General features: G+C 38.2%; 2 protein-coding genes across 5 annotated transcripts in view; one reads left to right on the plus strand and one right to left on the minus strand.

Moving 5' to 3' along the window:
- Positions 1 to 9333, plus strand: part of mtmr3 (myotubularin related protein 3) — a 39712-nt gene extending 30379 nt beyond the window's left edge. For 2 of the 4 annotated variants that reach the window (XM_016235125.1, XM_016235126.1), the window contains 6 exons: positions 191 to 336; positions 2439 to 3792; positions 3891 to 4001; positions 4825 to 4913; positions 6486 to 6512; positions 7399 to 9333. In XM_016235125.1, coding sequence (XP_016090611.1) covers positions 191 to 336; positions 2439 to 3792; positions 3891 to 4001; positions 4825 to 4913; positions 6486 to 6512; positions 7399 to 7570 — 1899 coding nt within the window. In that variant the 3' untranslated portion in view covers positions 7571 to 9333. The remainder of the gene's footprint in view (positions 1 to 190; positions 337 to 2438; positions 3793 to 3890; positions 4002 to 4824; positions 4914 to 6485; positions 6513 to 7398) is intronic. The other 2 variants (XM_016235127.1, XM_016235128.1) reach the window with 1 other exon arrangement.
- Positions 9334 to 12721: 3388 nt separating this feature from the next.
- Positions 12722 to 15647, minus strand: part of LOC107553025 (citron Rho-interacting kinase) — a 64869-nt gene continuing 61943 nt past the window's right edge. Inside the window, exons 33-34 of the mRNA XM_016235102.1 lie at positions 14717 to 14890; positions 12722 to 13275 (exon numbers count right to left, since the gene is read on the minus strand). Of these exons, the coding sequence (XP_016090588.1) occupies positions 12918 to 13275; positions 14717 to 14890 (532 nt within the window). The 3' untranslated portion in view covers positions 12722 to 12917. The remainder of the gene's footprint in view (positions 13276 to 14716; positions 14891 to 15647) is intronic.

Genomic DNA, 15647 nt, shown 5'->3' on the forward strand with positions numbered 1-15647 from the left:
TTTCTGAAACCTCTCAGAAACATGTCTGGGTCATTTTTCATACCTAAATCCAAAATCCAAGGAAAGAAATAAGTCTTTATGCAGAATCTTTCTTCCTTTCTTTCTTTTGGTGTCAAATATGAACTAATCATTTAGATTTTTACGCAATTTCAATCATCTATTTATATTCTGTCTCTGCTGTTCCTACTAGGTGCTTCATCCTGTGTGTCATGTACGCAATCTCTTGTTATGGACAGCAGTTTACCTACCCAGCTCTTCACCCACAACCCCTTCTGATGACTCCTGTGCCCCCTACCCTGCACCTGGTGCCAACCCTGAGGACCAGCCCCTCGGCAGGTAATTACTTTATTTGTTTGTGTGTTTCGATCTAAAATACTTCACTTTAAGGATGGAATACACAATACAATTTTAGCCCCGATTTACACTGGATGAGTCAGGGCTAGTTTCCCGTGAGTCAGAGCCCGTCTGCAGAATTAAGCTGACATATTTCATAGAAAATCATGTAGTGTATGTTTACATGTTTATTCCATTTTTCTTTAGCTTCAGACTATGATTCCATCCTAGGGCTGCCACTAACGACTATTTTTATTTCGATTAATCTATCGACTAATTTATCGATTAATCTAAACGGTTAATTAAAATCAACCATTTTACTTAAGAATATTTTATTAAACTATATTTTATTAAACCAAATGAAATCCAAATTTCGATGAAATCCTTTTTTTAAAGCAAAAGTAAAGTGCAAGAAGAAGCAAGTGTCCATCTCATAGTCCAAATCACTGAAATCAAAGTTCAGTATTATAGTGTAAGAATGACAACATATCCATGTGTTCTAGTCTACTAATAATAAAATTATAATCAAAAAACACTTTTTAAAGGAATATTTACCAGAAATATTATCGACCAGAATTTATTTAGGATAAAAAATGTAAATGTGCAGAATTTCTGAATTTTTTTTATTTTTTATAAAATCAATTGATTGGAAATGCTTTTGATTATTAAAATGTAATGGAACCATTAAAACGTAATCCAGAAAATAATGCAAAACAGAATTTGGTAAAGATAAAACTGTAAAACTCAATTAATTAGACAGGCTTTTTGATTAATAAAATGTAATTTAACCATTAAAACAGAGTATAGAAAAAAAATGAATTTGGAAATAAAACGGAGTAATAAAATCATAGTGCCCTATAATTATAATAATTTTTTTTGTGGTAATAAAAATAGATGTAAGTGAACAATAGCCTTTAAAATTACTTAAAATACATATAATAGCAATGAGGCAATAATAATTAGTTCAAATAAAGTATCAAAAGCAAGAAATCATATGGTTTTATTGAACAAAATTGTTAAAATACATAATGTATTATAAACAGTAGAGCTAATGTGCATTACGCATTACAACAAAGCCCTGCAGAGGGTGCCAACGGCCTGATTATTATTTTTACACATTGCTGTGCGATCTAATACTTGTGTAATATTGACCAAGCACCATTTCATTCAAATGTCCACTTAATCTTTAATATTGGCCATTTCTTTAGGACAGAAATGCTATAGCCACTGTAATTAAAAGAATATGTGGACATCAAAACGTGTAAACTCAGAGTGAGAGTTTGAGCTTTTATTTTGAAACCGCAATGTAGCCTATTCTGCGATGTAGTGTTTGCGTAGATTTATAAATGATTTACCTTACAAATCTGATGAAATGGCTCATGTTGCGTTCCCAGATGAACGTTATAATAAACCCAAACTCACAACAACATGCAGAGATGGAGTTTTAGACGCTCCACACATGTAAGTGATAACAGTTCCTGTGAAACTACTGTGAACGGAGCCGCTGTGTGACGCATGTACTTAACCTACACGCATGTGAATAATTAAAGCGCATGTACTGTATTAGAACTGCATCGCATATAATTATTTAATTAAAATCGTAGCGTTTGTGAATTCACAATTATGCTTAATTATGTTTTAATTATAATTAAATAATGTTGTAATTATATTAATAATGTGTTTTATACATTCTCGTCTGTGAAATGCGCCACTTTTTTTTTTGCCGGTTAGTCGACGCGAGCAAAATAAAGTCGAGGACTTTTAAAAATCGAATAGTCAAATAAAATCGACGAATCGCGACAGCCCTATTCCGTCCAGTCAGAGATCAAACATGTTTGATACTTTGAGCCAATTTTAGAACACATTTTGTTTACATTTGTAATGCGTCTCCTAGCAACAAGTCACATGTTTCTGTGTGAGTTTGTTGTTTGGAATATCTTGAAAATCTGGTAGTGTATAATCTGTTCAGATTTAAAAAGTTGTGTAGTGTATTCCAGCTTTTACAGAAGTAAAATGGAATGTAAATTGAGTTTCATGTTGACTTTATTTCTAAAGACTAAAAGGCTTCAAAAAGGTAAAGTTGTGAGCTTGTTTCCATCCCACAGGCGTCCTAAAACCCGCTCGTTCGATAACCTGCCCAGCGCTTGTGAAGTCGGAAACCCGCAGACCTCCAATCGACGTTCCAGCGACCCCAGTTTGAATGAGAAATGGCAGGACCATCGCAGGTCTCTGGAGCTCAACATCGGGACAGGAGCTGACGGTGCTTCATCTCCAGACTCAGATGAGAGGGTCAACGGACAAACCGTGGCGGGGCTTATGGGAACATTGCCCAATGGGGGCACAGAGAATGGGGAGGGGCTTAGGCATGTCAGGTTGCCAATGATGGAGGGCGTTGATGAGGCGGAGCTGATAGTTGGTATGGCTGTGGGCCAAATGGAGAACATTCTCCAGGAAGCTACAAAAGACGAATTGGCACCAGATAGCCGCAGAGACACAAAGACAGACCACACGAATGAAACCTCCACTCTAAACGGCCAGAGTGATGATGTTGCACATTCAGAAGAGGCACAACTAAATGCTGATGCTCAAGAGGGCAAAGCTAAAAGCCTTGGAGATGGAAATGTCAATGGACATTTTTCACAAGATGGTAGTTCTGAAGATTCTTCTGCTCTCAGCCAGGAAACCTCGGGAAGCCCAGACTTAGAAGAAGCACTGGAGAAATGCACGATACAAGAACACAATCCTTCTAGTAACACAAATAATTTCCCTCCCCATGGCCTCAGGACTGTGAGTAACAACCACGGGCGAGAAACCATTGAGCAGGAGAAACGTCTTTCTCTTTTGGAGAGCTCCACAGAGACGCTTACGGAGGACTTGGGCGTTCGGCCTGAGAGTCTGCGACCCTTAACTATCCCACCTCCTCTTAAAGCCCTTGCCGAATCGTCGTGCCTCAAACAGGGTCTCCGCACCTCAACTGACCCCAGGACTTTAAGCAACACCCTCAAACGGCCGTCTCTCAGTGCCTTTCCTCCCTCCACTGACCTCCTCCACCCCGTGTGCAACGGAGACTCCCCCGACCTCGAGTCCTCCACGCCGCAATGGGCGGCGCGCACAAACGGGGAGCGGGCCACGCTCAGCCGACAGGTGTCGCTCGCCAGCTGCGGCTCGCTGACCCTCCACGCACGGGGCACTTGCTCCCACCATCGCTGCCTGCACTTGGGGTTTCTGGGCCGGCCGAGCTTCAGCCCCCCAGAACCCCCTTCGGCCCGGAGCCATCTGGACGATGACGGGTTGACCCTGCACACGGATGCCATTCAGCAGCGGCTGCGGCAGATCGAGGCCGGTCACCAGCTGGAGGTGGAAGCGCTGAAGAGGCAGGTACAGGAGCTCTGGAGCCGTCTGGAGAGCCACCAGGCTTCTGGGATGCTGCGACTCAATGGAGACATGGGTGATGAAGCGGTAAGCAGTGCACACTCAGTGTTGTTTTTGCTCATATGGCTTGGGTTGGTGTTTAAGACATGTTTGATTTATCTTAAGAGACCTTTTCTTTCTGTCAGACCTCATTCGCAGACTCCGACTTCAACCTGGAGCCCAACTGTCTGTCCCGCTGCAGCACTGAACTCTTCTCTGAGGCCAGCTGGGAGCAGGTGGACAAGCAGGACACTGAGGTACATGCTATTATTATGATAAAAACATTTTCTGATATATGGAGACAGAATACAAGGTACACTATAACTCACAAGTTTGGGGTCAGTACAATTTTTACTAATATTTTAATAAGAAGTCTCTTCTGCTTACCAAGGCTACATTTACTTGATCAAAAATACAGTAAAATCAGTAATATTGTGAAATATGTTTTTCAATTTCAAATAACTTTTCTATTTCTATTAACTTTTTCTATTTCTCTGTTTTCTGTTTGAATATATTGTCAAATTTAATTTATTGCTGTGATCAAAGCTGAATATGCTGATTTCCTGAAAAATAAACATTTCTGATTGTTATCAATGTTGAAAACAGTTGTGCTGTTTCATATTTTGTTGGAAACTGATACGTTTCTTTAACGGATTATTTGATGAGTAGAAAGTTCAAAAGAACAGTTATTTATTCAAAATATAAATCTTTTGTAACATTATAACTGTCTTTACTGTCACTTTTGATCAGTTTCATGCATCCTTCCTCAAAAAAAGTATAAATTTCTTTAAAATAAATCAACAATAGTTTATAAAACTATGTTTGAGAATATAGCACGTAAAAATAATATTTCTTCTGATTTGAAAGAAAACATGACATTAAATTTGACCATATTTACTTAATATTTACTTAAAACATTTTTGCACTTATTGTGAGTGATTCTTCAGCGCATGTTAATCTAAAGAAATGTAATAAAGTCATCATTACTTTTAAGTTGAATGCATTATGAATGCCATTTTATGTTGTGTTTAAGGTCATTATGAGGTCTTTTATTGGTCTTTCATTTATTTATTGTTGCAGGTGACCCGGTGGTACCCGGACCATCTGGCCGCTCAGTGCTACGGCTGTGAGAGAGGATTCTGGCTGGCCACTAGAAAGCACCACTGCAGGTAAAACAACATCACAGACTAGCACACAAAAACACACCTCTACAGTCTTCTCTCTCTTTTTTCTATCACCCAACATGTACCTCTTTTAGGGTCAGATGCATTAGTGTTGACTTATTTTCTTGACGTCTCTGGAAAACCTCCCGTTTTTCCTCTCTAAAATTCTTCTGCCTCCGGTCAGTCAGTAAACAGAACAATTTGGCGAAATGTTTCATGATTGACTACTAACTCATTACAGCAGCATTTGTAAACAGAGCAGATTAAACAAACTACTACCCAACTGTGAGGACTAGTGCAGACTGGCCAGTGAGTAAATGGCTGAACGCTCTCGAGTCAACATGCAGGACGCACGGCATTGATGTGGGAACAGCAGAACTGAGCTTCTTAAGATGAAAGTTGTTTTTCTGTTAAAGTTGTACATAGTTTCATTTTTTAGCAGCAGAAAGCTAGTGAGCTGCCTACTGTCTACATAGACGGCATCCTGACTGAAATAGAAGCTCACAAGTGACTGATTTGGAACGCTTCACCTAGGCAGCAACTTCCTGCAACATGCACACCACACAAATAGTGAAGTAGTCTGACATTAGCATGTTGCAATACTGATGACATGATAAACTTAATAAACATAGAAATACATAATGCACACAAATAATGCATTAAAACTCAACTACTATAGATGGAACTGTCTGTATGTGTTATTTTTAGTAGAGTAGGGATGTAACTATAATCAATACAAATATGCTATACTATTCAAATCGGTTGAGATATTAAACGAATCACAATACAATTACGGGTAGGAATTCATATGAATGTATCTCTGAGGGGAGATGACCGTCTTCAGAAAAGTTTAGACAGCGGTAACCAAGGAAACGCTGTATCGCTGCTGTTCCATAAGCGCCACCTGCTGTCAGAGAGTGAATTTGCGTTTTCATTCAGCCCGTCTGCTGTTTTTGTTTAGTGCAGATGTTTTATGTAGTATAGTTTCACAAAATTAAAGTCAGACCGTTCTGTTTTTGCTTCAAATTTTGAAATTATACAATCTAATTTAGATTAAAAACTTCTCATGCTGCATGTATACAGAGCACAGACAAAGCCTTAGTTTGTTTATATGAAGAGAGTTCTTTTATTTGTGATGTTTATTTATTTGATTTGGGGTTAATTTTAATTTAGTTTTGCTATTTGACATATTTCAGTTTCACAAAGAAATATGCAGCGTTTTGTCCAAGCAATAATAAAACTACACTTTTTCATTTAGAATTTGCCTTAAATCTCATTTTGTTAAAGAAAATCGAATCGTGAAATCAGTATTGTGAATCATATCGCATCGTCAGTTGAGTGAATCGTTACATCCCTACAGTAGAGAATATGAAATATTACATGTAGTTTTTATTTCTCTCAACTCTATCTGCCATTTTGGCCACCATGCATTCTGGGGTTGTTTGTTGACTGAAAGCGTCCTTAGAATTTAGCCTAAAACTATTTGGCCAATGATGCATTCAAATGCTGTCTAGTTAGAAATCTGTCTAGGTTATAAACTACTAGGAGTTAAAGTTGATTTTTCCTCTTGTACCACAGAGGCAAGGAACGTATGGAAGAGGTTTGGTGAGAACTGCTCTCTCTCTGTCATTCTCAGGCCCTTGTACGTCCTGTTAACCCTGCATCGCTTCAGAGTGACCTAACCCTCCTCTCTTCTCCGTCTCTGCACGGGGGTTTCTCTGTTATAATTTGAGGGAGAAATCAGTATATTAGAATAATTTCTGAAGATCATGTGACACTGAAGACTGGCGTAATGATGCTGAAAATTCAGCTTTGATCACAGAAATATATATTTTTTTAATATATATATATATATATATATATATATATATTAAAATATAAAACGGTTATATTAAATTGTAATAATTTTTCATAAATTTACTTTTTTTTTTATCAAATAAATGCAGCCTTGGAGAGCATAAAAGACTAATTTTAAAAACATTTGTTAAAAAATCATACCGACCACAAACTTGAGTAAATAATAAAAATATGATCTTTATTATGATATCGGGGAAAAATAAAATGCTGTAAAAGTGTAAGATCCGGACACTTGAAGTCCCTTTAATGTTAGTCTGTGTTTCTTGGACCAAAACCAGTCATAATTCAGCTTTTCATAACCATTTTCCACACTCTCTCTGATCTTTTGGGCCTTTAAGAGTATTTTCCATATGTGAAAGACCTCTGTTATGACTGTTTTTATTATTAAATCAGAATTAATATTAAATAAATAGTGCATTCAGTTCTAATGCATTCAGATCCTCTCTTAAGACAGTCACATATTATAAATGTTTTTTATATATTCTAATCTGCCCTAGTTTAAATTCTAAGAGTTATTTATAAAGGCACTGATTGTATTCTTTATCTTTTTTTTTTTCTTTCTAAACTCTTTCTCTAACTCCCTCCTCCTCTTGTCCCCTTTTTCTCCTGTCTCAATCTCTGCCGCCCCCTGCAGGAATTGTGGGAATGTGTTCTGTGGCAGCTGTTGCGATCAGAAGATCCCGGTGCCAAGCCAGCAGTTGTTTGAGCCCAGTCGCGTGTGTAAGTTGTGTTACAGCAACCTGCAGGCTCCTGCGCCACCTCTGAACTTTGAGCTGGACGAACCCATCACCGCCAGCTCCAACTGATCCCAGACGCACCGCTGCTGAGGACACACGGCACCAGACCGAGGCTCCAGAGACTGTTTTGTGGGGACAAAGTCGCTTCTTTCCCACCCGAAAGGGAATCTTGTATATATGGAATGATGTGGAGAGCAGAGGAGGCTTAGCACTTTCAGAAGAGACAGGGTGCGATTGAGAGCTTGTCTGCATTTGCGATGAAACTTGTCCTGTACCTGCTGCATAGAGGGAAGGTTTTCTCCGACGGCCAGCGGATGGTGTGCAAAAGTAGGATTTCTTCGCTCGTCATCTCACAAAGATAGATTATCGGTGATGATGTTCCTGAGAAAGGTGCTTCTGGGACGAGACCGCAAGATCCTAGCTTTGTTTTTGGGTTCTCATCTCTTTCAACAATCTGCTTCACGGGCTTTTCGTCTTCTTTTTGAGGTGATTCTGGATGCCACAGCATTCAGCCTCTCGAACGCATCGAATTTCCCAAATCATTCCAGACTCTTAGTTTCTTTCTCAAATAGAAAGCATTCACCCTCTGGTTAATGTTGACTGTAGCGCTAGATGGCGCTCTTGTTTCTCTGATCTGCTGTGTGGACGTTGTCTGACGTTTTCACTAGTGCATTTTTTTGTAACATAAATGCGAGATAATATATTAGAATGATTTAAGAATGAGACACATAGCATTTAAGATAAGAAATTGTATAGAATTCTTGAATAGTGGCTCACTAAATTAGTCACCAAATATAAGTTGTGTTGTTTTTCCCCAGTTGTAGCCATTTGGGGTTTTTCTTTTTAATGTATTTCTTATGTTTCTGCCAGCGACGCTGAACAGGTGAATTGAGATGTTTTATATGGAGAGAGATGTTGTGTGATATGCTGCAGTAGGGCCCCGGATGCGTTGTTTTTTTTTTTTGCTCCCAACATTTATTTATTATCAGGTTTATTTTGTCTGAATCGTATGTTCAATCCTGACAATTGCTACACCACAGGATAATCAGTGTTGATGGTTTTGAGCTGCGTTTGCACTGATGATGAAGGCCCTTCCACACACACACACACACACACAATGCACAAATCACAGTCTCTTTTGTTTTCCGCTTTTTGGAGATTCATTCCGACAATTCCCTCAATCAGGAGTTCACCTGATAATACATTTACTATTTACTCACACATGTCATTTTTTTTCTCTCTCTCAAAATGAGGATTTTGGAGACTCCTTAGGCAGTTCTTTTCTGCAAGTTTGGCGCTTGACCGATGTGATGGCTTTGAAAAAGAGCGCCATACATCTTTAAAAATCGTGTAAATGGCAAGAGGGTGAGTAAATAATGATCATTTGAATTTTTCCCGGTGAACTATAACTTTGTCATCGGTCTCGCCAGTGGCGTGAGGGTTCAGTGCCGTAATGATGGGCGTTAATTCCTAAAGCTGATGACATCTGCTCCTCTCTGCAGAGTGTTTTCAGTGTCGGCGGTGGGACAGCTTTTACATTAACGCCAATCCATAAATGTGAATTTTTTTTTTGTTTTCCAGAAAGAGTAATTTCCATGGGTTTATATTTTGCACATTGGTAATCATCAGAAATACACTGTCGCAGATTTCTGTAAGAATAAAACAAAGTGGAATTCCAACGGAAGCGACTGCTGAACTCATTTCACCGATCTGCTCCGTAGTAGACGTGCAAATGCATGTCTTTAGTGTGAGCTATGGCAAGGATTCCTGAACTGTTTTGTCAGCTGAACCGCTTTGAGCTAAAGTATTTATTTTATTTTTAGAGAGATATTTTCAATAATTTAACATTTACATGTTCAAGGTTCTCTGTTTGTTAATGGTCACATGACATGCAGGTAAACAATTAAAATATATTTTTAATAATTTTATATATATATGATGTTTAGTTTGTATTGCGTTTTATATTCTGACATTTTTTTTATTGCTTTTTAGTTTAATTTTCATTTTATTTTTTATGATTTAATGAACTCTCTCACAAACTCCAGTTTGAGAAGCCCTGATTTATGAAACACTTTTAATAACATCGCATATTATAGCTGGAAACATGATGGTTATCTGACTCTAGTATAATTAATCTGGCTCCATAGAAGTTGTTAATATAAAAACTTCCTCCAAACCTATAAAGGCTTTAACGTGAACATTGTCAACAATAATGGTTAAAATAATCATCAGGCAGAGGATCTTCAGTGGTTTAGAGTTGAGTTGAATGAAGAAGAATCACTAGTACTGTACATGAAAGTTCTTTCAGCATGATCAATAAAGATCCTCAAATTCTTTAACATAAAGATATTGTTTTAAAAGGCGGGTCGGGGGGTCTGTGGAAAATGTCTTAACGTGACGTTTAATGTAACACTGAAAACTTTGATCACAATTAATACGCACAGACCTCTTACTATGTTCTGTTTAATTAGAGACAAGTAAATTATACTTCTTGTTAAACACCCTAATTATCCAAATGGTTTGGGTTATGAAAGAGGTTCTGGGTTTAAATATGTCAATAAATGTAGTGCATGAATGTCCGAGCAGTTACGCATATTGATTACAGACTGTAGCATTACATTAACGTGCTGATGAAGAGCAATTACCTGTCTAAATATATTATCGTAGAACTGAGGGCCCATGCGAGCTCAGTTTTAGTTATGATTATAAATGTTAAACATTTCTAAAGTAGGCCTACTTTATATTTTGTTAACTGGGAAATTACCCAAGTGCAAACTTATGGATTTGATCTCTTAATTTATAGCAATAGGTAACGTTATGGATTTTTTTAATTAAACAGAAATATGATATTGTACAAACACCTTCAGGACAATGTTAAAAAGCATTACAGAATGTCACATGTAACAAACAAGAGGGGGAAAGTAACAAACAAAATTTGAAAAAAAAATATATATAAATATGATTAGAAAATAAACTGAAAACTTCATAGCAAAGCAAACTAAACCTCATTATTAGAATAATCCCCCAAAAATCTACACGTTATAGATTGACTCCACCTGCTGCTCCAGCACTGACGTCATTACGTTGCCTGCTGGTCTTGACATCAGAAATAGGCTTGTATTTCATTATTAATTTTGCCAAACTTTTAGCATTTCCGACCCTTTTGGATGCTTTTATCGCGTGATCATGTGCTTTAATTCTGACAGATAAAAGAAGGACTCGACGCCCGAAGAACTGTGTATGGCTCATACTTTAATAATGTTTAATAGAGTTTAATTTCTTTATACAAAAAGAAAGTTCAAGGTAAGCAGCCTTATTAGTTGAAAAACATCGATGATCAATATCAATGTAGAAGTACATGACGTGACGTCCCATAAACCAAGTCAGAATTTACTCATGCGTTTGCTTACAATTACCCATGAACTCAAAAAGCCTCTAATTGAGCTGCTTCATGTTCCACGAGGAACCACAGAAGATCCTCCACAAACCCTGAGGGCTACCGGACATTATTTCACTCGCAGCTGAACAGGACGTCCGTTAACAGATAAGCAGCAGAAATGTCCACACTTGCTGCTGTGTGTGTCGACGAAAGCTTTCACTTGAACATCACAAGGACACTTGTAGCGAGAACATGAAGCATCTCTTTAAAAAGATTTACAAGCTCAGACTCTATTAGCATAAAAATAAACAGTGTGCAGTTCGATAATGTCAGTCAAATAGAGCTTAAAAAACTGGACAAACTGTCATTAAGAGCAGCCGAATTGACTGTTTACCACATTAGCATACAACATACATGGGAATAAAACCTTTTCTGTGCTTTTCTGTAGGAAACCCATTTCAACTGTCTATACAAACAGTTTAATAGCATAAAAATAGACTTCATAGCTTCATCAGTCAAGATCCGCCTAGCTATAAAAATTGAAATCACCATATTTACAATGTGCTAATCACGTGATTAAGTTAAAGGAATATTCCGGGTTTAGTATAAATGTACAGCATTTGTGGTCTGCTGTCCATTACCACAGATCATAATTTCAACGAAACCAAAAATGGTGGTTACAGTAAGATTCAATGAAAGTACGTTTTATGCCTCATCAGTGCACCTCAAGGTCAGTAAATTGATCAGGGATATTCACAATGAGCCTGTTTACATCAAGAAAACTACCACTGTGGTGGTGGTTACTAAATTTCTACCACTAAATGGCTGATTAAGACACTCTACAATTCAAATATAGTCGACATTAGCCATTGTCTTCCATTTTTATTTCTATACTGAGGAAGTCAGTGGCTACCATCAACTGTTTTGTTATCCAGGGTGAGTAAACCATGACTGAATTTTCCATTTTTGGGTAAACTATCCAAGAAACCAAAGGTGAATAGGGTAAAACTTTTAACAGGTATCATACAATTACCAATCTATTAATCAATAAATTGTAATACAGGTTTTCTAAAATGTTGTGAATGAGGCATTAATTAAATATGCACTAATTTGCATACAGTTCCAGAACAGAAGTCTGAACATCGGAGAATGCCAGGTTCAAATGTTTTGTTTCATTTTGTTGAAATTGAATTCATGTTTTTACAGACAGGATTTTGGATTTTCCTTTTTATCAATCAGTTTTTAGAATCAAAATGTTATAAATCAGCCGAATGAGATATGAACAAACCCCTCTGTAACAGCCTTCCCAAATATAGATAGGAATGAAACTGTAAAAAAGTGGGAAAAAATCATTTTGAGAAAATGGCCAGTGTATTATAATTGAAATCTACTGATGCTAATAGATAAAGTGCAACAAAAAAAAAAATGTGGATGTTTTTTTTTTTCTTTTTTTAAAAAGAAGTGGGGGACAAGTCAAAATCATTTTCTGCAGTAATGGCCGTTTTGCCACAAATTGCTGTTGCCAGAGCTTACCGTCCTGAACCTGGAATATTCCTTCAAGGTCTTTCCCCCAAAAATTGCAGTTGTTTTTCTTTAGAATGGACCTTCATGAATGGTTACAGCATGGACAGAGTTTACAACATCAGCACAATGTCCCAGACTCTGGGGCTGCGAGTGAATAACATGGCTTTGTTCACGGTTACAGGCATGAGATGATATAGTTCAGAGTTTTACGAAGCGCCTGTTAAAAGGGCAAGTCCATCCACGCGGGAGGTGGACGATGGCTCTTACGTCATCCCTCCGGCACGCTCTCAGACTGAAGACTGGTCCCAAACCTACACCACCACCAGGATAAAGAGGTCACTTCAACACTTCAACAGGCTGCCTGCCCTGTCTGACGCAGATCAGCTCAGAAACATCATTACTGCTGCTGAGCATCCTGTTTGAGGCCATAACTAGAAGGAATTTAACTACAAAGCAGCTGATGTTCATGCATTTGTGCATGCATGAACATCGTCAAACCTGATGTTTGTATCCCTAAGAGGATACACAGTTTACGTGGCAGTGTCTCATGCGTACCTTGTTGACGGGGGTCAGCTGGGTGCGTACAGAGCTAGTGTGAAGGCGCGAACGCTCCCGGTCTCTCTCGCTGCCGCTGCTCTCGAAGCGCCCGGGTGACCTCTCCCTGCGACTGTCTAGCACAGCCCGACCGGGCGATTTCTCGCGCTCCAGAGGCCGGGCTGGAGATTTGTCCCTGCGGAACTCCGTGCGGCCCTCGCGGTAGCGGTGAGGGGTGCTGGGCTCGCGGTGCAGCGGCCCCTCCTGGGCCCCGGGACCCGAGGCCAGGCGCTTGGAGATGTGCTCGTTGTAGGTCGGCGGCCCGCGCTTGTTTGGGCTGCTGTGAAGATTTGGGTAAATGCATGATGCTTTGACTGCACACAAGATGATTTATACGGTTTGTGAATATGAAATATTGATGAAGCAACTCAAGGCCACATGTGATGTGATTCTATCGCAAGTAAGGGATGTTTTTAGCGAGAATCCCGTGGTAAGATCACTAACAGCAGCAGCAATATGATAATTATGGAAGCTTATTTTTGCCACAGAATAAAAAATATAAAAACGGTAACTGCAACTTTCTTCTTACAACTGCGAATTTGTATGTTATAAATCATTCTCTCGAGTTTGCATCTCGCAATTCCGAATGTTTTTCTTAGAATTTAGAGTTTACATCTCGCAATTCTGACTTCTTTTCTCAAATTCAGAGTTTACATCTTGCAAATCTGACCTGATTGCATGCACATGCAGAATTCAGAGAAAAAAAGTCAGAAATGTGCCATGTAAACTTGCAATTGCAAGACATAAGCTTACAATTCTGAGAAAAATTCTGAATTGTGAGATAAAAAGGTGCCATTAACTTTTTTTATATATTTTTATTCTGTGGCAATAATAAGCTTCCATAGATAGCAGACATCAAATAGTTACATTTACTTTTTACTGGGATTAGAAACAGAACAAAATACAAGACTTTTTGCAGAACATACACAAAAGAAACTGTTCCAGATTGAATGTTACTTGTAAAAGCTGGTTACCAGCTAATTGCATTATTATTTTGTTCCCATCATTTTTAATCCAAAGAACAACAATTTAACAATACACTTTCAGAATTACATCACTTCCTGTTGTCTGAATCTTTTCATTGCCTAGAGGAGTTCACTTGTCCAGTGTTACTGTTAATGTTAACTCAAACTAAAATGATTAAATTTCCGTTACTTGAAATAAAGCTTAAGTAAAATGTAAAAAAAAAAAAATATATATATATTATAAATATAGATGAAAAGATGAATGTCTTGGCAGTTAACTGGAAATAAGTTTAAGCTGAACTAAAATTAATAAAACTGAAAAAGTAATAAGGCAAAAGCACATAGCAAATGTATTAAAACTTAAACTAAAATTATAAAAATAAAAGCTATTTTAAAAACCTAAATGAATACCATAATATATAAATAATGCAAAAATAACACTCCACAACTGACTGTATCGACCATGTTAGATTATGTATCAAGATGTGTTTCCGGTTCTGTGTTTCTGTTTCCTCTGTTTTTAATCCCTGATTATTTATAATAATCACAACATATAATTCTTCATATAGTTCATTAGACTGCCATTTTAACGGTTTGTAGTTGCCAAGCAGTGTAGCAATTTTCTGCATTAATACAGAATGTGTGGTAACAGGTTAAATCAGCAAATATACCACATCTGATTTTCAAACGTGACTCATTCACTCTGAATTTAAAGCCAGACTATCACTCTTAATAAATCGTCATAACCCGCACCTCCTGCTCGAACCGGTCCTCTGCAGTTCCCCAGACTCCCGCACCAGGCTGCCCTTACAGCAGATGACCCGCAGTTTGTTCTGATAGGACGAGGCCAGATAAATGGCACCAGACGATATGGCCGGACCCAGATAACGCGGGTTAGGAATGTCCAAGTGAACGAGACTGGGAGGCCTGTTTTAAAGAGGTTTTACTGTCACTCTCAAGTTCTAATGTTATTTTTGCTGTCTTATATGCATGCATGTTGCTAAACATCCTACCCAAGCGATGCATGGCCCTGAATCTCAATAACATCCAGCGAGTTGAAGTAGGTCACAAACAGGTATGGCTCTCTGAATGCTGGAAACAGACAGATGCTTCGGTTAGTGATCCTGAAGATCCTCATCACTATGTTTTGCACATTTAGGTTTGTTAGAAATGGAAAACTGGCTACCGAATGTCAGGGGAAGTCGACTCCATTTGAGATCATCAGGGCGACTTCTTCGACCGTAAGCATCCACAAACACACCGGTCTCTGTAATCACAAATCAGACATTTAAAGAAAAACAATGCAGAAAATCAAGGGGCATGCTTTTGATTATGAAAATGTAATGAAACCATTCAAATGAAATCCAAAAAAATTACAATTTGGGAATTTGGAAAGCTAAAATTTGGAATTTGAGAAAAAAGAAGGGGGCCCTTCATAGGGCCCTAAAACTTTTAATAATTTGTGGTTAAATTGTATAAGTTTCATTAATTTTACAGCAGATGACCCGCAGTTTGTTCTGATAGGACGAGGCCAGATAAATGGCACCAGACGATATGGCCGGACCCAGATAACGCGGGTTAGGAATGTCCAGGTGAACGAGACTGGGAGGCCTGTTTTAAAGAGGTTTTACTGTCACTCTCAAGTTCTAATGTTATTTTTGCTGTCTTATATGCATGCATGTTG

The sequence above is a fragment of the Sinocyclocheilus grahami genome, unplaced genomic scaffold, assembly GCF_001515645.1.
Source record: "Sinocyclocheilus grahami isolate Dianchi unplaced genomic scaffold, SAMN03320097.WGS_v1.1 scaffold463.1, whole genome shotgun sequence".
Taxonomy (NCBI): Eukaryota; Metazoa; Chordata; class Actinopteri; order Cypriniformes; family Cyprinidae; genus Sinocyclocheilus; species Sinocyclocheilus grahami.